The following is a 27,546-nucleotide window of genomic DNA, read 5'->3' as shown; positions in this document are numbered from 1 at the left end:
GTTTCTTAACATTTCTTCCCTTCTCTTTTTTTTCTTTCTTTTTTTCTCTCTGAGTATACGTATTGGAATCATCTCTTCATCTCCGTATATACACTGAGAAAAAAAATTTTCTGTATTTTAGTAAATATTAGTTTGCATGCAACTGTGACTTTATTTACTAAAATGAAGGAAATTTTCCTTTTTATTCATATATTTTTTCTCAGTGAATACACATATCCTTTCTAAAAATACTAATAATTTTCTTTATTTTAGTAAATGGAGTCACAGTTGTATATGCAAACTAATATTTCCTAAAATGTGGAAAATTTTTTTTTAGTGTACATATGTACAGATGTATAGATACGAAAAATAAACTTCTCCCATTTCTCGTATTTTCCCACGTCAGCTTTCTTTTCATTACTCGTCGTGAATTTTTTCACTTGGGGATGCATCTTTCTCTTCCACTGCGCATCGCACTGGTTCCTTCGTCTGATTTTCCGCGCATTTTTTCCAACTAACAAGTGCTGGCCGTTTCTTATTCACTACGCTCGCATTTCTTCTGTTTGATCTCCCTCACACATTTTCTCTCCATTTCTCTCTTTCTGTCAGACTACGCGATGCATTTTTTCCAGCAGAGAATCAAGCTATGCCGCGTTCATTGCTCAAATATTTGCTAGGCCACGTGGCACGGCATACGATGCGGTATATTAAATTCTATATGATCTAATTTTACAACGTAATAATACTGTAATTATTTATGTGCAACAAAGTCTCGTCTCGTAAAAATATAAATGGTGATAACGAGCAGAATAATAAGAAATAATAAGTTTTTTGCCTCAATAAAACTCGCAGCACTTAACATAATAATAATGATAAGCATTAATGATCGGGGAATGACTAGTGAAGTTATTTGACGATGTTTGTTGTTTTTCGCTATTTTAATACATGTACACTGACATACAGTCTGGCTGCGGTCCACTTGACGCTACAAATGCTTCGAAGCATTCCTCTTCTCTTTTCTTTCAATGAAGAAAGAAGAAGAAGAAGAACGCTCCAAAAAGCATTTGTAGCGTCAAGTAGACCGCAGCCTCTGAAGCTCCTACAGTAGTTTATAAATTCTGTGTAATATAATAAATAGTATCCGTTACTTGTCCCTTTACGTCAACATATATAATATATAATAATATATAAAAAATAAAAAAAATGAAATACAAACGAGTCGAAGAAAATGGAGGCCATTATTGTTTTGGTTTTCGCATTTATACATATTTATCTATGTATACATACAAGATGCGTTGAATCTTTCACGCACAAACATCTTTTTATTAATTTGAAATCAGTTTTGTAACAAAAATTAATATGTAGAACAAAAATCAACAAATTTTGCAATAAAAATTAACAGAACGGTATCGACAGACGATACGATCGCCTCGAATAATTCTCCGATAGTTGGTGCAACACAGTGGTTATTTTTCTCGTCAAATTTATTTCCTGTTTTTTCATGCATTACACTCTACATTTTGTACGGTAATCCACGAAGATAATTTTATTCGCAATTTTCGGCTTCGTGACACTGCACGATCGTAAGAATGACGTGGTAAATGCAGCGAGCGTCATTACCGACGCGACCAGAAATGGCCAGAAATGACGTAATTGACGTAAATCCGATCGCCTCGTCTGGTGTCGGGCGAGTCGCGAGTCTTGGGCTGTCATACGAGGTTAGGTTAGGCACGTTTCATGTTATCGGCGATTTTTCAAAGTTTCTGCAATCGAACAAAGTATCGGAGGAAAACACGGAGTAAGAAGAAAAAGAGGACGACCTGCCGTGTTCCGAAGAGAAAGGCTAAAGGAAGAAAAAGGATAAATTGAGAATGAGATCTCTCTCGTTGATCTTAGACGAGACCGCGCCGTGTAAATAACAACCGAGTTCACGTCAAGGTAAATCTTTTTCGCGAGTAACGCGAATCACGTTTTGCCGGTTCGTCGCTCTTCAGCTTCGCTTCCTGGTGCCGGTGATGGTGATTCCGCGAGGCGAGACGAGACGCGAGAACTCCCTGGACATGGTCCACTCACTCACGACGACGTGAACGAGGATGCAAATGCAAACGATGCTGCAGGCTCGTTGGGAACGCTCTCAGAAACGCAAGAAGCTCCTGGCTCAGACGGTGAGTATCGAAATCTTCGATCTATCTCGGAAAAGAAACGGTGACTGCCGTGGTTTGTAAGGTTGAGGTAAACCAGGGGAGGCACACTGCAAGTAAAGCCCCCTTGCACAATAGGCGATAGCGATAGCGACAGCGAAAAAGTTGCTGACAAAGGTATAGCTTTGTCGGCAACCTTGTCGCTGTCGCTATCGCTATCGCTATCGCCTATTGTGTAAGGGGCTTAATGCAAACGCCAGTTCCCGGTGTGTCCCCCAAACGCTTGAGATAGTCCACCCAGGGGAGTTTTAGCCGGTAAGGGTCTATCCGGACAAACTTGCATAGGTGTATAAGGAAATGGATTAATCTATTTCTCTATGCACATGTATATGGACCAATCAATTTTCTTATGTTTATGCGCTAAGCAAGTTTGTCTGAATAGAACCGGATACCCTAAGAATCCAGCATATCCCCTGGTCTCTCCCCAAGGACTAGGGGAACCTACGAAAATTTCCCCCTCATAAAAAAAGGTTCAGATTAACGCCAATATTTATTCATGTGTTTGCCCTTTTATTTGCAGCTGGGAGTCTCGAGCGTGGATGAACTGCGACAGATTCTGGGAACGGACGTGGAGGATACGCAGAAGAAGAGAGGCAGACTGCCCAATGACAAGTCTGACGGCGTGGTCAAGGATTTGAAGGACGACGTTGCTCCGACGGACGAGATTGTATATAAGGATTCCTCGACGTTCCTGAAGGTACTTACTGTCATTTTATACGTAGATTACAGACATCTTATACAGTTCCATGTTGAGATACTGTATGTCTAAAAAATAATTTGTGTATGTAAAGGGAACGCAATCGTCGAATCCGCACAATGACTACTGTCAACATTTTATCGACACTGGCCAACGGCCGCAGAATTTTATCAGAGACGTGGGTCTAGCGGATAGATTCGAAGAGTACCCAAAACTACGCGAGCTGATCAAGCTGAAGGACGATCTAATCGCGGAGACCGCGACCCCACCAATGTATCTAAAAACAGACCTGCTGTCGTATAACCTGAAAGAGCTCAATTGTAAATTTGATGTCATTCTTATAGAGCCACCTCTAGAAGAGTATCAGAGAACGTGCGGCGCAACCAATGTGCAACTTTGGAACTGGGATCAAGTTAGTTGCATCACATTCGATCATGTTTAAATTACTTGAAATTTTTATTTTAACGATATTTCCTTAAAGAAAAAATTGAAACGCATTCTTGAAAAATTTATATTAAATATTCCTTCAACTTTTTCACTCATGGCGAAAAATGTATAATAATGATGAATAATGCATTTCATTTGTGATATTAATTTTTGCTAAACAGATGCTAACAAATTTTAATCTTAGTTTCGAATTATTTGTAATTTCCATTTTCTCCATGTTGAGTTTACTTCTAAATAAAAGTTCTAATAATAGTTACTGATGCAATTAATTCTCGTATATCTGTGCAGATAATGGAGTTGGATATCGGTGAGGTGGCCGCCAATCGTAGCTTCGTATTTTTATGGTGCGGTAGTAGCGATGGATTAGATATGGGAAGATTTTGTCTGCGTAAGTGGGGTTTCCGTCGTTGCGAGGATATTTGTTGGATCCGCACGAACATCAATAATCCGGGTCACAGCAAGAATCTAGACAGTAAGGCAGCGCTGCAGAGAACGAAGGAGCACTGCCTTATGGGTATTAAAGGAACGGTACGACGCTCCACCGATGGGGACTTTATTCATGCCAATGTCGACATCGATCTCATTATATCTGAAGAGCCCGATTACGGATCCATCGAAAAACCCGTAGAGATTTTTCACATCATCGAGCACTTCTGCCTCGGCCGAAGAAGGTACGAAAATATACATGTATAAAACTATCCTTCAGCTTTCTTTTAGAATATGCAAATTAAATTATTATTTTGCAATAGATAATTTTTTTCGTTTTAATTAATAGGATTATACATATAACATTATTAGAATTGTATATATTAATTGAAATATAGATTCTCGAAACGGATTGTTATTCACTTCGTGTTTCTTCACTCTTACGATCTTCAATTTCCAATCTCGTATAAAATTCAAGGCATACATGAGATGAGGATTGTGATTAAATCCACAACAAATTAATTTATAATTTAACATTTAGAAGTAAAACTTTATATGAAGATTAAGTTGTCATTACGCAAATTTTGAAATGATATTAATAAATATAGTTATGCGTATTAAATTTTTTTATACTGATTTTTTTATTCAAAACAGATATAATGAATAATAATGAATAAGACTTGTGTTATTGGACACTAAAAAGTGATTTGTTATAAGAAAATACATAGAGTAGTTTTCCATAAAGATGTGATACTTAAAGTTATATGCATCCTTTTTCCAGTATCCGTTATTTTTTTTTTTTCTAGAAAATATCATTCTTAATTATTCTGCTTTCATTCAGGTTGCATCTCTTTGGTCGTGATAGCACCATTAGACCTGGTTGGCTCACCGTCGGTCCGGAACTAACGAACACTAATTTCAATGCGGACCTGTACCAAAGTTACTTCGCCAATGGTCAGATCACTACCGGCTGTACCGAAAGGATAGAAGCGCTCAGACCGAAGTCGCCGCCACCAAAGGGAAAAGTATCCGGTCGAGGAAGAGGAGGCTTTAATCGTGGCAGAGGCAGAGGGAGATAAATAAATCAGAATCCTGCGTTGTATGTTTTTCGAACATTATTACAATAGATGTAAGAAATCTGAAAATATAAATACATAAATAATTACGAAGGCATGCACGAGATGTGTTCTTCCTCTCTTGCTCCGCGGAACATTTCATTCTTTAACATTCTTTAACAACATTCTTCCACATTCTTCCAGAAATTTAATCTATTTACCATATAAACTCGATAGAATAATTATTGAGCTTGCTTATTTGTCAATATCAAATATTGATTTTTCGCCTAAAAGATAAGATTTTTATAATCTATTGAAAATCATTCACACACGCAGCTTTCTGTATTTATATTTTAAATATTTCATTCATCAGAAAATTTTAAATTTAATTTTAAAAGTCTGTCACGTTGAAAAATAGTCTAAAATTGCATAACTGAAATAAAATCAGGGTGTTCTATCAGGATTCGTACAGGTCCTTGATGTTGTACGAGGAGTGGGATAAAAAAAAAAGGATAAAGCATGTTGTTTTAATATCAAACTTATTGTTATTGCAAGGTACATTGTAAAAAACGCAATTTGTCATTTGAACGCATTATTACATGTAACTTAACTATCTGCGGATAGTATATAGTATATTGCCTCTATCTTTAAATCATTAACGATAAATCGGACTGCCAGAGTCGCAACTTAAAGGAGGAAGGGGGCTGTTAAAATAAGACGCTAAAATGATCGTGTAAAATCCAAATTCGACGAATTTTCAACTAGACCGCATCTAACTGCGTTATAAATCGCACTAGGAACAAAACGAATATACATATATATTTATATATAAAAATAAAACATATATTTCGTTGTTGGGTTGCGGAAGCGAAAAATTGTAATCGGGTCTTTCATCTAAGATAAATTAATGAATTAAATAATAGCGAAGAATTCGTTCTCGAGAGAATAAAGAAAGGCGCGCGCTCCTCGTCAGTCGTTCAGAATATCACCGAGTTACGCAAACAGTTACAAAAATAGAAAAGTTCTAAACAAAAAAAAACGAATACTATTATGACGTTCGTAATTACTATGGCATACTTCCAAAGGCTTTCTCCTCTCATGTTTTTTTTAATCTGTTAAAAATTCTTCTGTCGTAGTTCGGGTTAAATAAATGTTTTCCCGTTTCCGTATAAAACATCATTTAATATTGGATTTATTCCAAAAGTACGAATCATCATGCTACTCACAAATGATGACGGAAATTTTCAGACGTCACTATCGCCTATATTCGACGAGAAAATCAATGCGATTGATAGATAGATCGATGTGCGATAAATTTAGAGGCTCCTAACTTTTTTTGTTGTTGTAATGTAAAACCTGTCCTTTGTTAACATGATTCCTTAAACGTATACTCTCAATGATAGCCGTTCAAAAAAATTAACGCCGCGCTCATTCAGAAAGGCAGAGAAAAGGTAATTAATTTTCTATTTAAATCTGAGATCAAGTCACGTATTTTGTACTCTATAGGCTGAGTCGAGTAATATATACCATAAATATATAGAGCTCTTAAAATTAAGATCGCCAGCAAAGAAGAAAGAAGTACGCAAACTTACAAGGTAGTTTTATTGGTCCCAGTAAAGCTTCCGGTAAGTGAAATGAAATTCTGTCTGAAAAGGCAAAATTCCGCAAAGTCCGTTCGAATGCCTTTTTTTTTTGCGTGGACGCATGTATAGCGATTAGGCTAGCGAATATACATATACTTCGTTTTGTAATTTGTAAAAAGCGGACTCTATTAATGATGCCACAAAGATCGTATCTGCGTGCTCAGGTCACGATATACTCGTATACGTTAGCGACAAAACTTAAGCTCCTATTGCGGAATACATGCGAGAGATATCGATTTATTCTATTACAACAGAAAAGGTATTGTTTTTTTCTTTTTCTTTTCATTTTTTTTCTATTTTTTTTTGTTTGTTTAATTATAATACTAAACGCGCAGAAATAAATCAAACGACGCGTTCACTTGTTTATTGCTATACTTATCGATCTAACGTAAAAATCGTCTATTTGTAATTTCAGCTATGATGGATCTTACGTACCTATTCTCTCGTAACGCCTTCTTAAATGCAACGCTATATCTCTAACTTTCTCGTCGTCAATCTTCCTCCTAAACGATGGCATAATAATACAAAAGATCGGAATAGAGTATTAAAAACCCTGGTACAACATGATCATAAATAAAATACATAAACGATCCAATTAATAATAATAATAATAATAATAATAGATAACAAAGTCTATTTTTCCTCAGAAACAATTGTATTTCGATACTGAACACCAATTGCATACGTCAACAATCAGTCATCATGTTTTCTTCTCTCACTTTCTCATCATTTTAACGCGATTAAATTAATAATAGATGACCACTATACACAATTATTATACGAATTAATTGTAGCGTGCATTTTTAACGAACAATTGTTGATATTTCATATTAATAATAGATATCTTGCTTTATATAAAAAAAAGAACGGAAGTAATCGTATAAATTAAACCGACGAATTTCGTTTCGAGAAAACGAAAAAAACAAAATATAGGCGAACTTAAAGTAATAATAATATCAGCGCGCGAATACACAATGTTGCAACAAATCGGATATCTACGTCGTCGAAATGAATCGTCCATCACGTCGAAGAGACACCAGAAAAGAAAAGAAACGCTTGCGTACGTATATTATATAACGAATAAAACACGTCGGGGAAAGATAATAAATAAATTATTCGCGCAAGACACGAATATCGTTACTGCTCTCCTCGGGGAATGAATAAATAAATTAAAAAAAAAAAAAAAAAGGAGAAACTCGTTCTTCGTACTCGAGGAGTACTTCATATCCGGGGACTCACTCGACTTGTATGCGAAATCGATCCATTTCCGACAGCGAAACGCGTTTCTGACACGCGAGACTGAAACGAAAACGTTTGCCGAATATTCGTTTTTTGTTTTAAATATATATAAAAAGATCTCTAGCTAGCACTAATGTAAACAGCTTTTACACAGAAGAAACCAAGCGCCTCTCCGTGCAGCAAATTCAAAACACGCTCCTAAAAGCTCCTTTAAAAAATTTTTCCGCAATCTTTATCTTATTAAGGTAAAGGTACCAATACCCGGACATGTACCTATATCCGGACACCTTTATTATTTATAAGTATAACGCGAATTAAAATCAAAAATAAAAGTATTTTTTCTTGTTGTTTGAAACTTCAGTTATAATATCCAAACGTTTATTTCCATAAATTTATATTTTTTTAAAGGTATCCAGACACAGGTACGTGTCCAGGTATTGGTACATTTCCTACGCTTAAGTGTCCGGGTATTGGTACCTTTACCTTACTTCATCTTAATTTTTTTCACGGTAATAAAAACTTTTCCAAAAGATTTCTCTAATTTTCGTAAAAGCGTCTCTATGTGCTTGGCGCAGCCAAGACAAGGATTAATCCACTTAACGCAACCTAACGCAACGACCACTGGGTGGTAATCCGAGGTTCGACTTCGATCCGAATAATACTCCGTCGCGACTCGGATGATATATTAATTCATAAATACATTTGCGTTTATACAAAATCAATTGTTTCGCTATCTAATAGATCGTCGCGATTCATACAAATATTTGGGATTAAAAGAAAACTGGCGCTTTATTTCTTTTATATAAAAGCCGCGTACTGATCACGCGCACGATGCGGCACACGGCGATACGTTAAATTAATTAACTCTAAATGATAACGTAAACTCTTTTCTTTCGTGAAGCATCAGCGTGTGTGTACCAAGAAGAGTTTTTTTTTTTTGCGGGGCGGGGGATGGCGGGCAGGGTGTGTATGCATGCGTGGTGTGGCAGACACGGGGATGGCGATGGTGGTCGTTTTCATCTATTCGCACACACAATTCGATTTCGGTAATCAAGCGGTGCGGAGGTTTTCAGCGGTCAGAAGGTTGATCGTCACACAGGGTTTAGCCCCGATCGGCCCCGCCATCATCATCATCAGTCAAGTCTCAACAGTCACAAATATGTCGATTCCCCTGCAAGCAGACCTATCGTCAGTCGTGGAGAAAGGCGCGATGTCGAGGCGAGATATCGCAAATTTCTGGGTCAACCAACAGCTACGGGCGGGACATTTGGACGGGGAGGTGGGACTGTGCGAAAAAAAAAATGCCGTTTATATGAAGAAGCGAGGATAAGCGAGAAAAAAAGAGAGAGAAAAGACAAACGGATCTCTTTACACGCACGTTTACGTTCGGAGATGTAAAAAGATATGAAGCTCACATTATTCTTTCCGTTCCTCCGATCTCGACGCATTTTTCCAAATTTCCCTCACGCTTTTTCTCGCTCAAGGGATATTTAAAGTGCAATAATGCCTTGTTAGATGAGAATACTTGTTTTGATAACTTTTATGTAAAAATAGGCGAGAATCAGAATTATTCTATGAATAAGAAAAAGAGTAAAATGCGCCGAGTTCGAGGACGCAAAGAAAATAAATTTCATTACGCTGCATTTTATTTGCATAAAATATGTACTTTTCGACAAGATTTCTTTTTGCTCTTGAACTTACCCTGGCGAACGCAACGGACCTGATTGCGAAAAGAAAATGTATAAGATCATACATACATTGCTCATATACATTACTTTTTAGATTCGTAAGTTCGAGAGACACGCTCAAGAGTGAATTATACAATTGTTTTATTTCGCAATAATGATAAGAGATTTAATCATATGCCTTTATTACATTTATTGCAGAGTTTGATCCGACAACTAATAGACATTAGTGTCAATGCTTGCGGTTCGCAATGGGGTTTGTTAAGGCAGGAATATTAATACAAGTTTATATCGAACATGTTTTTTTTTCTCGGACAAAGGACAGGCTTATATAGACGCAGACAGACATATCCGTAAACATGATAAAATATAAACTCTAAGAGTTTTGTGCACGCTTTAATCTCTTTATAAATTCTGGAAATGATCAACGGTATAAATTTGCAGTATTTTTTGTTCGTTTACAAGTATTTCTCTCGTCATGTATCATACAATATCTACTCGGAGAAAATTAAGTCGGAGGAGAGAGAGATATTCTTACACAAACTGCATCGTGTAACTTTTATTTGTCAGTAACTAACGTATGTATATATTCACAATTCTATGACAAAATTTTACTCTCGTCGTCGACACCGATTGGTGCGATATAAAAAATCGGCGAAGTAAACGTACTTTATTATCGGATCGCTCCGCGCGCTCTAAATCGATCTCTAATCCATATTATTTTGTTTCGTTCTAAATGATAAGTGACGGGGTAATTCACGCGTAATCGTTAATTAATATTCGTATATAATATAATATGAGATCCTATATATTTTATACGCATCGAGAGGTACGCGGGCATACATACCTGCATCCCAATTTAACAATAAGGAGAAAGTACAAAAATACGTTTATCGCGTAGATGTAAAACGACCGAGTGTCGAGTAGACGCGTTCGTGTAACAAAATGTACGAGAAGGATTTCGTCCGTCGTGTTTGTGAATGTTTATACAGAGGCAATCCAGAAAAATTGGAGATTAGGAAAAAGGATGTGTTCTCAGAAAAGAGCGCGACTTTTTTAATTCAAATGTGGATAAACACAATAGATTGTGTCTCATAAAAAATAAATAACAAATAATATCAAAACGATATTCAAAAATTCGTAATATAACGTTAATTAATATCTTTTACATATATTTTTTAAAAATATGTACCATGGCGCATATATTAGTTTTAATCAAAAATTGAAGTAGAGGATAGCAAGATCTTTTATCTTATGGAATTCTGTTCATAGAATACGGTTATTTGCATCGCAAATAGCAATAAAAAATCTTCGGTCGAATTTGCTTTAAGCAAAAATAAGTTCTTGATTTGTTCAAAAATATATTATACACTGTCGTCACCCTTTTTCTGGACCGCCCAAACGCCTTTTAATGTAGATCGTGGATCGACAATGATAACTGATAACTTTATGATAATCACCATAAATTCCACGCGCAACAGTAGAAATAACAGAAATCGATCGTTAACACGCGACCGCGTATAAAATCCATATATATGCTGTTTTAATCGTTCGCCTTAAATTGTTCGCCAATGTTAAAAACAAACTTCTCGCGTCGCTTTTATCGCGAGCTTTATTCGCAGGTGACACGTGTACATACTGATCATCGATAGGGGGGAAACCCGGTTCGGGATTTTTCTCGCTTTCCGCGAGAGTACCGAGTTCGCTCATTAGACTCACTTAAACGCAACAATCACTGGTACGCCGTCATATAGCAAAGTAATCGGAATGCCCATTTCTCATCTTTTTTTCTCACACGCAACTTTTGTACAATAAATTTCTTTGTCGTGTCGAAAGAACGGCTTCGTTGATTCTCTCCTCGTCGGCTTCGCTATCAACGGCACAAACGGGATGTCCCAATTCTCATTTATACTCCCTCCTCGTGTTTCGCACGTAAGTGAATCCTCTCCAAGTCCAAAATGTGTCTCGTTTTTCGATTAATAAATGATAGATCGATCGGCGTGTGGGTGGTCCCCTAGAAACTACATCTGGATACTTCCAATACGTTCGTGAACATGTCGAGGACAAAAGCGAGCGGTTTCGAGAGGACAAAATTTCTCTCGGAAATCCTTTCGTCTGAATTATACCAATGAATATCAATTTGAAGAAATATAGATATTTCCTTAAATGAGATTGTAGGCGTTTATAAGGCGATAATAAAAGAGAAAAAAAACTCGCGACAATATACTTTGCGAAACGTTTCAATTTTCACCCCGAAGAGACGGTCAAACAAAGATTCTTTGTCCTGGACATTTCTTCAGATCCGAGGTACGCGTGTATTACGTTTCTGAGATGGACCACCCTGTTAGGATCGCAACTCAGCTAAATCGCAGCTTTTGATTTACAGTTTTGTTTTACTCTACGTGTAGGAACATTGGCGTCATCGTTTTCGGAAGTGGCTCCTTCAAGGGAGAGCCCTAAAACTTTCTAAGTTAATTAGCGAAAGATCCAGGTCAGTGGAAGCTTGCTGATATTTATCAGACATTTTTATGTGTGATGGTTATTAACACTTTTTAAAAGCTAGTAACTTTTGTACGCAAATATCAATTGATCACGTTGACCAATATATTCATCGCCCAACACTAAAAGCAAAATGAATATCATAGCTCAGACGTAGAAGAACAAATACAGCATGTTTGAAGATACAGAATTTCCAAGCTGTACAACACTGATTGTCTCAGCTTTTTAAAATATCCGCGATCACCATTCGAAGTAACAAAAATTTTGAAAATACTCGATTAATCGTCATAAATTAAATTATCAAGATTATCAAGAATAGAAAAACCTAGTTTTGTTATCTCCGCCACTTCAATATGCACATATGTACAAAAGAAGAAGAGTATAAAATGTCCTTTATGTAACATAACTTCCACTGAATTACCGTTTAAACAACATCTTCCCTGACGATGGTCGTAACGAGATTCGTCTGTACATTTTATTAATCGAAAAAGTCAACCATTGCCGATTGCGTTCGCCCGCGAACGGTGTGTCTCTCGGAGATTATGCAACAACAACTCGCGGCTTCCAAATGTCTACCACGAAGCTGGACAGATGTGTGTGTACAATATATACATACATACATACATACATACATACATATATATATATATATATATATATATATATAAATATAAATGAGAGGTGCCAGACATACTTCACACACACACGTACACGTAAACACACATACAATTCTCAGAAGAAGTTTATTAAAGTCAGCATTCATAAAGAGGTGCAGTGACATTTTTATTCTGAGACATGGCAGGTGGTTTCGCAGTGTGTGGTTTCATAGTGTTAGAACGTATAGTCCTAACTGACACGCGCGTTACTATACAAGTGCTCTGTCGATGCAATGCAAGACAATGCAACGGACCAAGGACAACGCACCGGAAAGAGAAATTCAGTATGTCACAAGTCGGCGTAAGCTCTTTATATATACTTATTTATACACGCAAGGACGTCCACGGAGGATCCACGAGGTGAAATCCTTGCACGTATCTACGTATTTATTAAGCACTTTGCACGTATGCTGAAATAGTGCTGAATATTAAGTGGAAATAATATTTGAAGGGTAATGAATATATTTTCCTTTCCTTTTTGTACACTCTTGCGCACGCATGAATCGTGCTGTAAATTTATGTCGAAATGATATCGCACACGAGATGAAGAATTGGAGGATCGAACACTTTAAAAATATGTATAACAGTCGAAAGGTATCAAGCAAAACAACGTGCCTTTCTATAGAATTTCGTAGATGCACAGGGTATCTAAAAAATATCACGATCTCTCCCAGCTACAAATTCCTTGGCAAATTTAGACTGTCTCGTTTAGCATAAATATAAAAAAAATCGTAATTATCAACATCAAAATAGAAAACAAGAATTGTGACAAATTAATCTACGATAAAATTATTTCCGAGTTGATTTTAAAGGAACATCATTTTATTTTCTCTTAAGAACGGAAAAGTCGCGCGAGAAGATACAAATATGTGCTGAATAAAGATCGAGTTCGCTGGAGCAATTTGAAATAAAGCGACGAATCTGGGAGCATGTTAATAAAAATCTGTGAGTCTGGATGTTAATAAAAATCAAAAAAAGATTCTCAATTTCTTAAACGCGTTACCAGTCAATATTGAGCTCTATCAGCACAACAAATCCCCTGCGAATCTTGCCCCGATTGTTGCAAGCGTACGAACCGCGAGAGACCCGCAAGGATATATATACGGTGAGAATCGGTTCTTTCAGCGAAGAAATCACGAATGGCGATTGCATTCCATACAATATTCTCTCTAGACGTTATTATTATTGACTTACGATATTTATTCTTATGAAAATATTCGTTTTTTTTACAGCATTATTTTCTCATTTTCTTTTCTCCCCCATCTCAATCCATATAATAGTTCATATAACATGCACTTCCGCGCTACGCCATATATGTATATATAGCCCGTTCATTTGTTTTCAACTGTATTTCCTCTACCTAACGGACACAATGCTTCTACATCTGTCGTCGTTTTGAAATTTGGCTATGTACCTGTCCTCTTTGTTTCTTTTTCTCTTAAGGAAAACCATCATTAATCACAGGTCCGCAAGCGGAAAAAGTGCGGGATAAATTATAAAGTATGTATCGATAATACATTGAGCTTGGAAGTTCTCTATTCTTGTCTTGTATTTCGCTTCGTTTGACAAATGGTGGTATGCAAGGTGGGACAGCTTCACGAGGTGTTCCTCGAATATTTGAATGCTTAGAGAAAGTTCAACTGTTCTTAATCCTTTCTCATTTCACATTCATTTCAGACGAAAATAGTGTTTACAAACACGTGTCCGTGACGAATTTAGTATCCAAGAATTTACAAGCTCACTTGTGACAAATGTAAAACTCACGTGTTTAGCATTAAAAGCTCCATTTAGAGAAGTTTCGCCAATTCCCTAAGCTTTTGCACGCATAGACAATTTTGCGGCACAATTCGACGGGTCTGCTGCATCGTTAGAAACTCCAATAGAAATAGAAATTTCTAATCGGATTAGTCAGAGAATAAAATAACGAGAAAAATTAATTACTCGAAATATTCATTCATAAATCTAATTATATCTCGAGATAGTTGAAATTAATTAATTAAAATTAATTGAAAACTCACTAAAAATCTATATATTTATGCGCATTTTTCGGATATTTAAAAAAAACTGACCATAAGTATAAAAAATACTTGGCTGTTCTTACGTGTATGAGATTTTGTAATTTTAGGATATTCTCCAATAAACTTTTTTCTTCAGAAATATTCGAGATAAATGAGAATGACGTTCAAACATGAGAAAAATTGTCTATGCGTCCAATTGCCGTATGAAAAAAAATAATGTGCCATGTAAAGTGAAGCGAGCTCAACGTTGTCCACAAACGGTATCGCTTACAGAAAACAAAAGAAGAAAGAGCCCAAGTAAAAATGTGCTTAATATAAACAGTACATTGTTAGTAACTCTGTGAATATGTTAATTTTGATTAGGTTCTTACGGATAATAAATACTTCCATTCCAATCACTCGGTCTTTCTCTCGCTCATTTTCTCTTTCATTCTCTCTCTCTCTCTCTCTCTCTCTCTCTCTCTCTCTCTCTCTCTCTCTCTCTCTCTCTCTCTCTCTCTCTCTCTCTCTCTCTTCTTTCTTTTTATCTCTCACTCCCACATCCATTCGTAACAGTAATCATTCGCAAACCTAATCTCTATGCTTCTCTGTCGCGTGTATACATCATGTAAAATCATCATCAATCGTCGAATCGTAACGGCAAGAAAGCAAGTTAGTCTCAATATATATATCTCTTTTCCTTTTCCTTCTTTATGTAGAAAAAAATCACATTGGCTTGTTCTCTCTGGCCCTAAAGAGGATACTAACTCAAGTACAAAAGCTTAAACGTAAATGTGGACGCGTATAGTATTTCTTCGGCGCGGTAACGTAAGCACAACGTCCGCGTGTGAATGTATGTGTCTCTGTGTGTGTGTATGTGTGTACGTATGTATGTATGTATGTATGTATGCCTGAAAATTTTTATTAAATATTAATGAAGTCGAAGGATGATTAGGGATGATTGGCGATGGGCTCACAAAAGATCTATCATCCCTCCATCCGACAGAAGACGGTACCGGCCGACGCGCTGGTCCAAGTCCACTAAGGGTGAACAGACACAGAGACACAATCGGTCAGTCAAATGGTTACAATGGCTTATTTTAACGGTTTTACATATAAAGAACGACGGTGGAGGGCAAAAAGTGCTTCTTCCGCTCTGATATCATTCTTTCGCTCATTGTCAGATTGGAAAGCGAGACACATTGAAATTCTATATTATTGGAAACCCGAGAGCTTTGTCTCTCAGGTATACGAGAGTACCGAAACTCGAACGATAATTCTGTGAATTATGTGCGGATTTTAGCAAAGAAAAATTACGCCCGTCTCTCGGGAAAATGGACTCGTCACTCCTACCCTCACCTTCACTTCGAGAAACATTATCTTGTCCTACAAAAATTTATCGAGAGCGACATGATACTGATAATACGTGAAAAAAAAACTGATGATAACGACCTATAACAATGTACATTCCGACGGCATGCAGTGAACATATTAATGCAGAGCAATAACGATGCAATAAAATCGAGAATAGTGCAGTGTTGAATCACAAAATATTTCCTGTTTTATAGAATAATATTGTTCATACAATGTGGTCGTGATTGTGTTCTAATGATAACTAATGCAATATGTAAACAATATAATAATAAGTGAGCACGTAAAAAGCACTTGAAAAAAGACTGCCTGTGACGTGATTTATATATATATAGACGCGCTAATTATAAAAAAGGATCATTTAGAAAGAATTTATACAAAATAGCACAATGCAATCTCTTATAAAATTAAATTCTTCAATCGAGATATAAATGGATGGATGTAAAATATAAACTTTCTAAGTTATAACAATCTTTAGAAGATAAAAATTTTGTAACCAAGATTTTAAAACCGAGTTCTCTTCGGCAGTCTTCTTTCAGGATTGCAATCGAGATGTGACATTTCTACATATAAAAGCGGATTATAACAACATTCAATAGATAAAACGCAAGCCTTTATGGAATTAATCTAACATATTCAACTTCGAATGTGTATTATAATTATAATACACTTCGGTCCTCTCAACGGGCATCAAGAATTGAGGGGGTATCAAGCATTGAGAATATAATTGCAATTACGGATGTCGCTACACGATCCTTCCGGGAGGAAAGAGAAAGAGAAAAGAGAATGGTTGAGAATGTAAAGAAAAAACATTGGAGATAGGATTGAAAAAAGTAACATGTATGTTTCTCTACAGAAATAGGCGCTGCAAATAGAAAATATTACAAAATGTATAGTACCACGTATTTGTATATAATGTATATATGCATATATATATATATATATATATATATATATGTAATATATATATAATCTTATCCTTAAAAGTATTAAATTACAGAAGTACATTCGTAAACATAATAGTACATTGTAAACATAATATTACTTTGAAAAATCGTTAACATCTCAATTATGTTAAGTAATAATTGTAAAGACATTCTCGCGAATCGTGGTTGATTGGAGAATAGTATATATGCGTATGTATGTATGTGTATGTGTGTGTGTGTGTGTGTGTGTATGTAATAGCAGTAGCTATTCTCTAATATAATAACATATTAATAGTACTAATAATAATGATATAACAATGATACGGCTAATAATGATAATATAAGTATACGAATAGTATCACAAAATAATTATTATACAATTAAAACAGACGTATCTTGCTTATACAGATCTTGCACATGTCTCAAACATTGTAACAATATCTTCAAGTAGTCGCAACTGTATAAATTATTTACATGCAACAAGAACGAATACGAGAAGAAATTTTAAAATAAAATATAAAAAAAATTACGATGAAAGAGAGGGGAAAGAAAACGTAAACGGGGCTTCGGCTATTCGTTTATTCGTTCGAAAGGTATCGCGAAAGGGAGGTATGAAAGAACGAGAATAAATTGCTTCTTTGTCAATATCATAATACATTCGACATCCATGCTTTTCAGAAAATCCATCAAGTACAAATCTCAATGCCTACGACTACAAAAGTGTCGAGAGAAATCAAAGAGGGACTCGTCAAAGCTCGTTTCCGCGCATTTATAGAAACCCGTAAGAGCGTTCCAGACTTGATTAAAGCAACGTTTACGGATTCTTCGATCAGTTTGAAATCAATTTTTTCCTCAGCCAAGATTACGAGCGAGAGATCATTATTTTTGTCGCGTAAATTTTTCACAATTTTCAATATTAAATATATTTGCACATAACTGGTCCCCAACTTACGAATTTGTTGCGTTAAAGTCTACTTACAAATAAATAATAAATAAAGTTTTGCGATTCGTTTACGCTAAAGTTTGATTCCCGAAAAAAATATCCATTTTTTTTTGTTTGTTGAAGAAAAATCGACCTCAGATTAATGACATCAAAGAAACCGTAGATCGGGAAATGAACTACCAAGGCTGGTCCACTCGAATTAACTCGTGCCACACCGAATTAATCTGTCAAAATTAGTCCTTACGAGAATACATTGATACAATTAATCGGCTACGTATTTACAAAATTGTGCAATAAACACTTAATTCTATCTTCCGGGGGGGTGTGGGAGGAAATACACCGCTCCGAAAAATTTACTCGCGATTATACACCTCGCGAATTTCCTGGCCATTTGACAAACTAATTCACCTATTTTTCACGAGCACGGGCAAAGGAAACACCCGTAAAAAAATCTTTACTGTTATTTATCTTACTTTTTTTTATTTAATAAACTAACAATTTTATACGTAATATTATGTAATAAATATATAATTATGTTTCCTACACATTCAGAGACACGGCGGAACGTATGGAGCGCGTCCCATTTTTACTATAATAACCGTTCGAAATAATCGCTTTATTAAAATCGTGAAAGAACCGTGTTAAACCCTTCTCTTTTTTTCATTTTCCACCTTTTTTCTTTCTTTTCCTTTGAGACTTATAATAAGATAAGGTATATTCCAAGTGTCGTTAAAATCCGACTCCGTGCGAAAAGTAAAACGCGCGGTTAATTTTTACCGTATCACAAGTCTAGCCTTGTACAAAGAACGACAATAGTTCGACAACGTAATGCTTAGCGTGTTACCGCGCTAATCGAATTACGATTACCGATATCTATAATAATTTCGCTTAGTTAACGAAAGAAGATTCGTAGATCTTGATAGTTAATTACGTAATAACTACACGTTCGATCCCGAAGCCAGTTGTGTGTTTTGTGTAAGTGTGTGTGTGTGTGTATTCACCGTCTAATAATTTATGTTTCTTTATATTTTATATATATATATATATTTTTTTTTACGCAACAGTAGTTACGTCTTAATCTAAGATCGCGTAACTCTCTCTCTCTCTCTCTTTCTAAGAGCAATAACCGACAAGCAATCGCGATTTTAAATCTACACTCAGATTTTCCTTTTTCTCTTCTTTTCCCCCACGCCGCCTGCATTCCCGTATTTTCCTCCCTCATCCAAAGTCCGTTCTCGTTTGAGAGAGTCATTGTTACGAACCGAGTACAAAAATCATTATCTAGTAATCAGCAGTACCCGCGACTTATTTTAAATCCCACGACGTATACAAAAGCTGATTTCTACGTATTTGTACTTCCACGTCGTCGACAGACGGGTAAAACGAAGGTTTCCTCGCGTATGCCCGAGCCCGTGTGTCGAAAGAAAAATTCCGGAAACTCTCTCTCTCTCTCGGTAAAATATCAGTTTTAATACCGCTTCTTAAAACTGTATTTTACCGTCGTTCTCTCACCGCGCCTCGCTTCCCTCTGTTTCCCTGCATCCTGGTTATAATTACCCCAAATAAACTGTTCCGGAATTGCACAACGATTTACTTCGGTGGCATAGCTTTCAGACTACACATAAACCCGAGACGTATCTTTCCATTACATTGATCAAATGTAATTGCATTTGTAAACCTTTCTATAACAATCTCTCGACGTCTTCGCATGTATCTCTCCTTCATATATACATATATAGTATCTATGTATGCATTTCTATATGTACATGTATATGTATGTGTGTATATGTGTCGCGCGCGAGCGTATATAGATGCACGTATATGTATGTGTATCATGTGGCTATAATTACAAAATGAATATGTGTGTGTGTGTGTGTGTGTGTGTGTGTGTGTGTGTGTGTGTGTGTGTGTGTGTGGCCAACGAGCAATATTATTCTTACGAAGTTAGAGTACATCGGCGCGAATGAGGTGTGCACGGAAACGCGAGCTGAAAATTGTTCGTAGAAGATATCCAAAAATTTCAGACACCGCACAGCCTGACCGCGCGTATTCTGTGCTCTTCCTTTCATCTTCCTATGTATACCGCGATTCACGTTTTATGTAAAGCTTAGTGCAAACTTGCGATTGTTCTCTACGCAATTCGACTCTAACGCGCTCATAGAAGTTCATTCCAATTTTCCCTTTTTACAACCGGCTTGCCGCGAAAGAGAAATATTGGAATTTCAAGTTTTATCTAAACAGAAAAATAGCATCGATTTAGATCCGTTGGATTATACAGGTATTTCCGCTCTTATTTAAAAAATATTAAAAGAAAAGAACAAAAGGAAATGAAATCAATACAAGTGCCACGTTGTTTCGCGACTTTACGCGTTAAAATAGAGAAAAAATTACATTATTATTTATTTTTTAAACACATCACTTATAGGCAATAACATTGCACGTTCTGCGATATCGCTGATTTATTCGAAACTTTTGTTGGAGAAATTCGATTGTGCGCAAATATGCGCGCGATTTCGATAAAATATATGAATTGTTAAAAAAAAATATAATAAAACCTGCTTCGTTTGAACAGCGTACATTTAACATTTTAAATTGCAGAAATTCGATTGTGCGCAAATATGCGCGCGATTTCGATAAAATATATGAATTGTTAAAAAAAAATATAATAAAACCTGCTTCGTTTGAACAGCGTACATTTGACATTTTAAATTGCAGAAATTCGATTGTGCGCAAATATGCGCGTGATTTCGATAAAATATATGAATTGTTAAAAAAAAATATAATAAAACCTGCTTCGTTTGAACAGCGTACATTTGACATTTTAAATTGCAGAATGTTATTGAAATTTAATTTTGTGCGTGACTCTATATAAATTTTCCTCTTCCTTCCCTTTTTGTACTCGAGATGCGAGTTAAAGCAATTTCTGTGTTTGAAAGAAGAAAAACTGGAAGAGAAAGATCTGCCCCGACGGTTTCCAGTATAAGTTTTTTTTTTCCCTATTAAACTACCTATCGATATTTGAATTACAAATCACTGTTTATCAATTCACTTCGGTTTTCTTTACTCATGGTAATTGTCCTCGGCTATTTTAAAAGTCTTTTAAACAGATAAATGCCCATCCCATTTGCAATCGTTTCAACAACACGAAAAACTTCGGAAAACATGACACGAATCGTAGCGGAAGCAAAATATGCATCCTTCTTTACAGGTCGCGTTAGAATTTTATCACGTCGTAGTAATGAGGGTTGGGCTAAAGGTCGTAAACGTTCAGAATGTGCATCTCCTTATTAAAATCACATTACACCGGTGCTACTTCTCTGCTACTACGTGGCAAACCAATCAATTTATACTCAAACGATTTACTCGAAACTCTTAATTGGTGCACATTCACGGTAACAATCTCGTTATCGAGCATTATACGTGAAAAATCGACCAATAGTTAATAGTACCGTAATCGGTAAAATATAAATCGTCAATATGAAAAAAAAATAAAGCTCATGGTCCCACGACATAACAAAGAAAAAGTACTAAGTGAGAGAGAGAGAGAGTGGGGGGAAGAGAAAGAAAGAAAGAGTGAAAAACGGAACGATCGTGCAAAAAGAGGAAGAGTAACGTAACGAGCGGAGGTCGCAAAAATGTCGTACAACGGATTTCTTCGGATTCTAGTCATCAGTTTTGCGCGTACTAAGCTGTCCTATGCGCGTCTGCAAAAGGAAAAAAAACAGAAGAAAAGCAGAACGCGCATGTCGCGACTTCGCGAAACGCGCGATCTTCGTGAAAGCGCGAAATGCGTTACGATGCGAAGCACCGCCGACCGTTCTTAAGTACCGAAAGCGTTCGTTAAGCTACTACGTGTCGAGAGTGAACGGAGCGGAGGAACGTTTCGCGCTTGCATCGGCGACGCTCTGCCTGTTACTGTTCCGGTTTTTGTCGCCGCGCGACAGCAGACCCTTGGCGGTCTCCTTGAGATTGCATCGCGGACGGAGACTGCTAATGTGTGTACGGCTACTGCTGTGTGTAAGAGGGTGGTGTTGGTGGTTCACCACCAGGGATGCAGAAGACTCACCGGATTCCCAACCGTCCTCGTCGCCGGTGGTGTCGCAATCGCTGCTGTCCGCTTCGCTCGACTCGCTCGGCGTTTCCTGCCCGCCTATCCCCAGCTGCACACCGTCGCCACCTCTGTTCGTCGTCGCTGGCACAGCTGGAGATATGTTCCCGCCCACGCTATGCATAAATAGACTCACCTGCAATTAAAAGACCGCGAATAATCGAATGTTTATATCTTGCGCTTGATAAGATCTCACTATTCGAACTTAGATTGTAATATTTAATTGCTTTTATTCCAAATTTGACTAACAAAGTATTTAATGCTAAGTACTTGAAATTGAGACACTGTATACATTTGTTTTCAGAATTCCGATTCTAATTGTAATGAGCAAAATACCTAAATGCTGAATGTTGTACAAGACATGCATACATTCTACATTTGCTAAACTTCTATCATTTTTTTAAAATTATATTTTGCAAACACGAGACAAACTAACTTTAAAATCCGGACTGTATAGCTTGTGATTTTTATCCTTGTGTGCATTGTCCAATCCTGACTTGTCTATCCGTAAAATGAGAGTGGGCGGCATAGGACCGAGACTGGCCAACGATCCAGTTCTAGGTTTCACGTGCGACATAACCATCGGTAATTCCATTGCTGTGCCGTCGCAGCTAAATGCCCTTGTCGATCTTTCAACGTGTAATTCGCCATTGTCGCACTCGGAATTCGCTTTCTCACGGACGAAAAATGTGTTGAACCAAAAATGAAACATTTTCTCCTGGGAAGTACAGTAAAACACAGTTCGTTAATCTATCATGCCAAATAAATTGATACAAATATTGTAAAGATATGTACCTTCCGTTTCATTTTTGGCCTGTAGTTGTAGAACTCCACCCGTATATCTCCCGTCAGAGCGACAGTGTGTGACAATGGGATACAAATAGAAGATGTACCTTTCCGAACCTCGTAATCATCAGAAAATATCCTTTTGTTTGATTCCGAGATTACAAAATGCAAGCCTAGAAACACAATGTACAGAGATAACATAATTTACATAAGCTACAATACGATCAGAAATTATAATAACACACAAGTATATATATATAAAAGTCACGGAGAAAGATATTATGGAGCCAAAAAAGACACGTTTTTATTTCTTGCATAAATAAAAATTAATAAAATGATATAAAGTATCGATTGTTAACGATAATAATTCGTATAACTTTTATACAAATTACTTACAGCCTTGGCCTCCGTTGAAAATAGGGACCGGATCCAGTTGTATCTTACGCAATAATAATGTCACTGGTTCATAACTGAGACCCTCTTGGAGGAGGGTAGCATAATAATCTACATATCTTCTCTGCGATGGTATCGTTACGCCTTTCCTGGATCACAATAAAACCGAATAAGTAAGATAATTCTCGATCATCGAGCCATCACTACATGCTGAATCCTCAAAAGTGTCTTGTAGTATCTATTTACCTATCGTGAGTCCGTTTAGTTCCATAATAATTAAGGGCTTCCGTGGCAGTGGGAAACTGTTTGCTGTGAAGTAGATAACAGCACACCATTACACCCGTTCGACCTTTGCCCGCCTTGCAATGAACTGCGGCTACGTTGTCCTTATCTTGGGATAGCCACGACTGCACGTCCTCGCAGAAAGGTTTAATCTGTTCCAGCTTTGGTGGATTATGATCATCGAACGCGTAAGTAGCCACTCTCTGCTTGAACTTTTTGCAATCATACGATCTCTCGGAACACCTAAAACATTAGTGTAACGTTGTATTAAAGACATTTGTGGTGAAAGAGACATTTTAAGAGACATCAGTTAAGTCTTTCCAAAGAACTTACAGATTATAAATCTTATAATGGTCTTTATGTTTCGATTCCAGCAGCTTAACAACGTCATCAATATGATTTCTATACACTCCCTCCAGTTTCTCAGCAGGAAAACCCATCGCTATTAAATTCGCTTTTATATCTATAACGTCACAATAGTTAAGAAATTTATCCAGCATTATCCAACAGTTGATTCATATTAGAATCTATATTAGTACTTACATTGTTAGTGTAAATATAAAATATGCAGAACGCATACTATTCTAATATCTAATTATTTCTACATGTTCGTGTGTGTATGTAAAACAATTAGGCAAGGATACATGTGAGATCAAGATTAAAACCGTCCTCTGTGAAACGTTTGCGGCGTTTACTAACGAGTCCCTTTATGGGATTAGTCATCTTCATGTTGCTGATAGTATTGGCCATACTCGGCTGGCTTTGTCTTAACTCTCCTGTCTCAATTTCGATCGAATCACCTTCCGCCACCTCCTCGGGAATCTCTTCTTCTGCCTTTTGATTCTCAAAAGTCTTTTTAACCTGTTACCAAGATTACAAATAAGAAAACAGCGTCACAAATTTAATTGTCACAATTTATCTTAATAGCACGCTGAGAGTTTGAAATTAAAATATAAACGCAAGCTCACCTGAGGCTTGTGAGCTTGTGAGGCGTCACATGAGCCCAGTTCTGGTCTTCTTTGTTCCTCCAGACAAACATGGAGAGGGGTTACGGAGGCCGAGATATGCTCAGATATTTTACTGTTCAACCTGCCGCTGGTGGGTCTCCTGCAGGAAAAGCATATACCCATCAATTCCCAGAACATGTGTTCCTCTACTTAGGCATTTTTTTCATCGAGCATGTCCTATTTCTCCACCGTGAAGCTCGGCACTGGTTCTTGATCGGACACGGACCATTTTATGATGACATTTTATTATCACCATCACCAGGTCCGGCGCGATTTCACGGAAAAACACACAGCGAAACTCCACAGAGAACGACGGATACGGTCTTCGAGGAGAAGCTGTCCACGCAGTCGCGGTGGCAGACAACGCGGAATATAAGGAATGCACACCATACACTCTTTTCACAGGCTCCGTAACTCAACAGCTAGCCATTAAAGACACTGGCCTCCGGATCGTTGCATTGTCCTTGTTCCTTCTCTCCGGTCCGCTCAGACAGGCATTCCTGCTCCAAAAATCACACAAAGATCACAATCGTCATCGTCGGCAGTCAGCAGCGGCGGTGGAGAAAGAGAAGAAAGAGAGTGTCTCGCGAAGGAGATTGAAAGACTCGGCGAACGGAAGCGGGAAGGATCGCGGAGAGTACCGGGCGAGTCGTTCGCGGGCCCGACGAGTATCGTCAACCTACATTCGCGCGTGTTTACGCCGTACGCGGACACTGGAGTCGCGGGTGGAATGGCAGGTTAGCATCGCGCGAGACGAAGCAACGGCGACTCGGTGATGCGTCCCCGGGTCCGTCGCGCTCGCGATCGAGCCGATCGATGCGATGCGATGCGACGGGACACGATGCGATTTGATGCGACGCGATGCGAGGAACGTGAGGACGTCGCGTCGCACCTCCCGCGTTCGCTTCACCGTGCCGCTTACCCCAGGCCGGACGACGACGGGGTCCGCAGGAGCCGCAGGAGAGCGAGAGAGAAAGAGAGAGGGAGAGGGAGAGGGAGAGAGAGAGAAAGAGAGAGACGGTAACGAGACGGACGACGAGGCAGGGGTTTTAGATTTTAGGTTAAGCGCGCTCGCACTCTCTACGAAGTACGAAGGAGAGAGAGGCGGCGAGAGAAGCGGCTCTCTCGCTCTCACTTGCGCGCGCTCGGCGGCGGCGGCGGCGGCGGCGGCGGCGGCGCGTTCGCTTCTCTCGCGATCGACGGCAACACCAGGCAACACGGAGGAAGGTTTCATAGCCGTGGAGTCGCGTCCGCGACCTCGTGCACCGTCTCGCGGGGGGGCACGTCGAACGTTTACCTCTTCCGCGGATGAGGCTGGCCCGAGAGGCAGGAAGGTACCGCGAGCAATCCGAGCACGACGACCACGGCACGGACTCGGCGAGTTGAAGCCGAGCGGCTGACAACGCTCGCGCTGCTCTCGCTCTCTTTCTCTTTCTCTCTCTCTCTCTCTCTTCCCCCTTCCTTCGCTCTCGCTCGCTCTCACTCACTCGCTCACTCTTTCTCTGTACCCCGTGCGGACGGACGGACGACGACCGCCGTCGCTCTCGCGTACGTTACCCGGGGGGGAGGGACGAGGGGGAGGGGGACTGTTCCGCGACGGAACGGCGAGGTATTACCGGCACCTCGCTTCGCGGCAGCGTCGCCGACGGCACGTAGTACGCTCGACACGCGTCGTTAACGTTAACGCCATGACAGCGTGTGCGTGTATGCGTATGCGTGTGCGTGTACGTATTATGTATGCGTGTCTTTTCGCCGCTTTCTCGCCTCTCGATCCCCGCGGGCGGCCCACGGTCTCTCTCCTCTCCGTTCCGTTCCGTTCCGTTTCGTTCCGTAGGGCACACAACCACACACACCACACACACACAGTACACACACACACACACACACACACACACACACATTCACGCATGCACGGATGCACGCACGACCCACATGCGTGCCGTTAGTGCCGTACGCTCGCTCTGACTCGCCGCTGCAACTGCAACCCGCGGCCCGTTCTCGCGTTTCTCATTCAGCGCGCGCGCTCCGGCTCCGGTCGCGTCATCGCGAACGAATCGCGGGGATCTTTCGGGTTTCGGGGTTTCGGGTTTCGGGATCGGGCGGAGGAGCAGAGCAGGAGGCGCGCAGGAGAGGCCGAGCGCGTCGCGTCGCTCGTGCGTCCTCGCCGTCCTCGGCTCATCCCGCTCAACGCGTCGCTCATCGGGCTCATCCTGCCGCCGCAACAGCGGACGAGCGGATCTCGCGGCGGGTCGCTCTCTTTATTCGCGCTTTGTCGCGAGAAGCGAGTCCCGAACGTCTCGGTGTGGAAAAACGAGAATCTTTTATTTACACGTGTGCAAATATACGAATAAAAGATTCTCGTTCGCCGAGAAACTATATCGCGAATACAGTTTATACAGTCCCCCGCGTCTCTCGTTCTCATCCTTATCTGTACTCCGTTTCCTGAAACCTCTGATTCCATTCTTTTTATTATGTCGAGACTGAAAAGCGTCGGTAGGAGATCGATGCGGTTCAATATATTCCGGATAATCGGGAACTGCAATGTTCAAGGCATCATCGCTTTGTACCCCGCGGTGCCCTTCTTTTGTGCGGCATCTCCTAAGTGAGATACCGATGTATATTAATGTGGTTTAGCTAGCACTTATCTAAAAGAAATGTTCTAGGTGACAGGATTCTTTTCTCTCTAGAATCGGTAATTATCCCTTTTTGGGTTGCGACACCGCCTCTTTCTCGCCTCTCACTACCTGAACCCGACGATTTTGTTCCAATATACCTATGTAGAATGAACCATTCTGTCCTCCCGGTATTTCTTTCAGTCACTCTTTTTCTCTCTCTCGCGTGTTTTCGGATGTCTTCAAAATTGAGAGCTCGACAAAATGAGAAGCGAACGGAAATCGATTTTTTTCCTTCTCTTTCGCGTCTTCGTCTATAAAACGTATACAAGAATTCGTTCGTGGAAGACATCTCTTTCACTGGTCGAACCGACACTCCCTTTGGTCTCTTTCACCTCTTCTTTCATTTCTTCCTCTCTTTACGGGGATGAAAAAAGAGTTCGTTTACATCTCCTATCGTCGTCCTTCTCTCGTTTTTTTTTTTTTTTCTAAAATACGTAGCTCGCTTTTATTCCCAACGCGGAAAACGCGAGAATCTACTTCGATGCGATTTCTTAGCTTCCCCGATTCCGAGAAAACTGAGGAAAAAGAAAA

The 27,546-nt window shown here is 38.8% G+C and overlaps 2 protein-coding genes across 11 annotated transcripts; one reads left to right on the top strand and one right to left on the bottom strand.

Moving 5' to 3' along the window:
• Positions 1-1,428: 1,428 nt before the first annotated feature.
• Mettl14 (methyltransferase like 14) lies at positions 1,429-4,915 on the top strand. Of its 2 annotated transcripts, XM_071715016.1 has the most exons (6): positions 1,429-1,917; positions 1,974-2,144; positions 2,701-2,877; positions 2,972-3,289; positions 3,613-3,995; positions 4,592-4,915. In XM_071715016.1, the coding sequence occupies exons 2-6, from the start codon at positions 2,073-2,075 to the stop codon at positions 4,827-4,829; spliced, it is 1,188 nt and encodes a 395-aa protein (XP_071571117.1). In that variant the 5' UTR covers positions 1,429-1,917; positions 1,974-2,072; the 3' UTR covers positions 4,830-4,915. The 2 variants fall into 2 exon arrangements, with proteins under 2 accessions (XP_071571117.1, XP_071571116.1); XM_071715015.1 differs by having other exon boundaries at positions 1,429-2,144.
• A 412-nt stretch (positions 4,916-5,327) lies between these two features.
• On the bottom strand, positions 5,328-26,358 carry Pten (phosphatase and tensin-like protein). Of its 9 annotated transcripts, none has more exons than XM_071715006.1 (9): positions 24,302-25,631; positions 23,978-24,194; positions 23,667-23,796; positions 23,298-23,576; positions 23,055-23,200; positions 22,668-22,831; positions 22,309-22,590; positions 21,831-22,008; positions 5,328-8,858 (listed from the first exon to the last, which is right to left on the bottom strand). In XM_071715006.1, exons 1-9 carry the CDS (start codon positions 24,476-24,478, stop codon positions 8,839-8,841), a joined length of 1,593 nt encoding a protein of 530 aa, XP_071571107.1. In that variant the 5' UTR covers positions 24,479-25,631; the 3' UTR covers positions 5,328-8,838. The 9 variants fall into 9 exon arrangements, with proteins under 9 accessions (XP_071571107.1, XP_071571106.1, XP_071571104.1 ...); XM_071715005.1 differs by lacking the exon at positions 5,328-8,858 and adding an exon at positions 9,293-15,565; XM_071715003.1 differs by lacking the exon at positions 5,328-8,858 and adding an exon at positions 26,273-26,358 and having other exon boundaries at positions 16,063-22,008; positions 24,302-24,840.
• Between the last annotated feature and the right edge of the window lie 1,188 nt (positions 26,359-27,546).

This window comes from Temnothorax nylanderi, unplaced genomic scaffold (genome assembly GCF_030848795.1).
Source record: "Temnothorax nylanderi isolate EJ_2023f unplaced genomic scaffold, tnyl_v1.0 TNYL_tig0152_pilon, whole genome shotgun sequence".
Lineage (NCBI taxonomy): Eukaryota > Metazoa > Arthropoda > Insecta > Hymenoptera > Formicidae > Temnothorax > Temnothorax nylanderi.
The sequence above is the reverse complement of the archived record's forward strand: the minus strand, read 5'-3'. Positions and strand labels throughout refer to the sequence as shown.

Coding starts and splice junctions, on each gene's coding strand:
- Mettl14 (XM_071715016.1), top strand. CDS start 2,073: ATGCAAATGCAAACGATGCTGCAGGCTCGTTGGGAACGCTCTCAGAAA. Junction 2,145..2,700: donor AGAAGCTCCTGGCTCAGACG/GTGAGTATCGAA, acceptor TTTTATTTGCAG/CTGGGAGTCTCGAGCGTGGA. Junction 2,878..2,971: donor ATTCCTCGACGTTCCTGAAG/GTACTTACTGTC, acceptor GTGTATGTAAAG/GGAACGCAATCGTCGAATCC.
- Pten (XM_071715003.1), bottom strand. CDS start 24,478: ATGTTCTGGGAATTGATGGGTATATGCTTTTCCTGCAGGAGACCCACC. Junction 23,797..23,977: donor TTTTAATCTTGATCTCACAT/GTATCCTTGCCT, acceptor GTGACGTTATAG/ATATAAAAGCGAATTTAATA. Junction 23,201..23,297: donor ACTAAACGGACTCACGATAG/GTAAATAGATAC, acceptor ATTGTGATCCAG/GAAAGGCGTAACGATACCAT.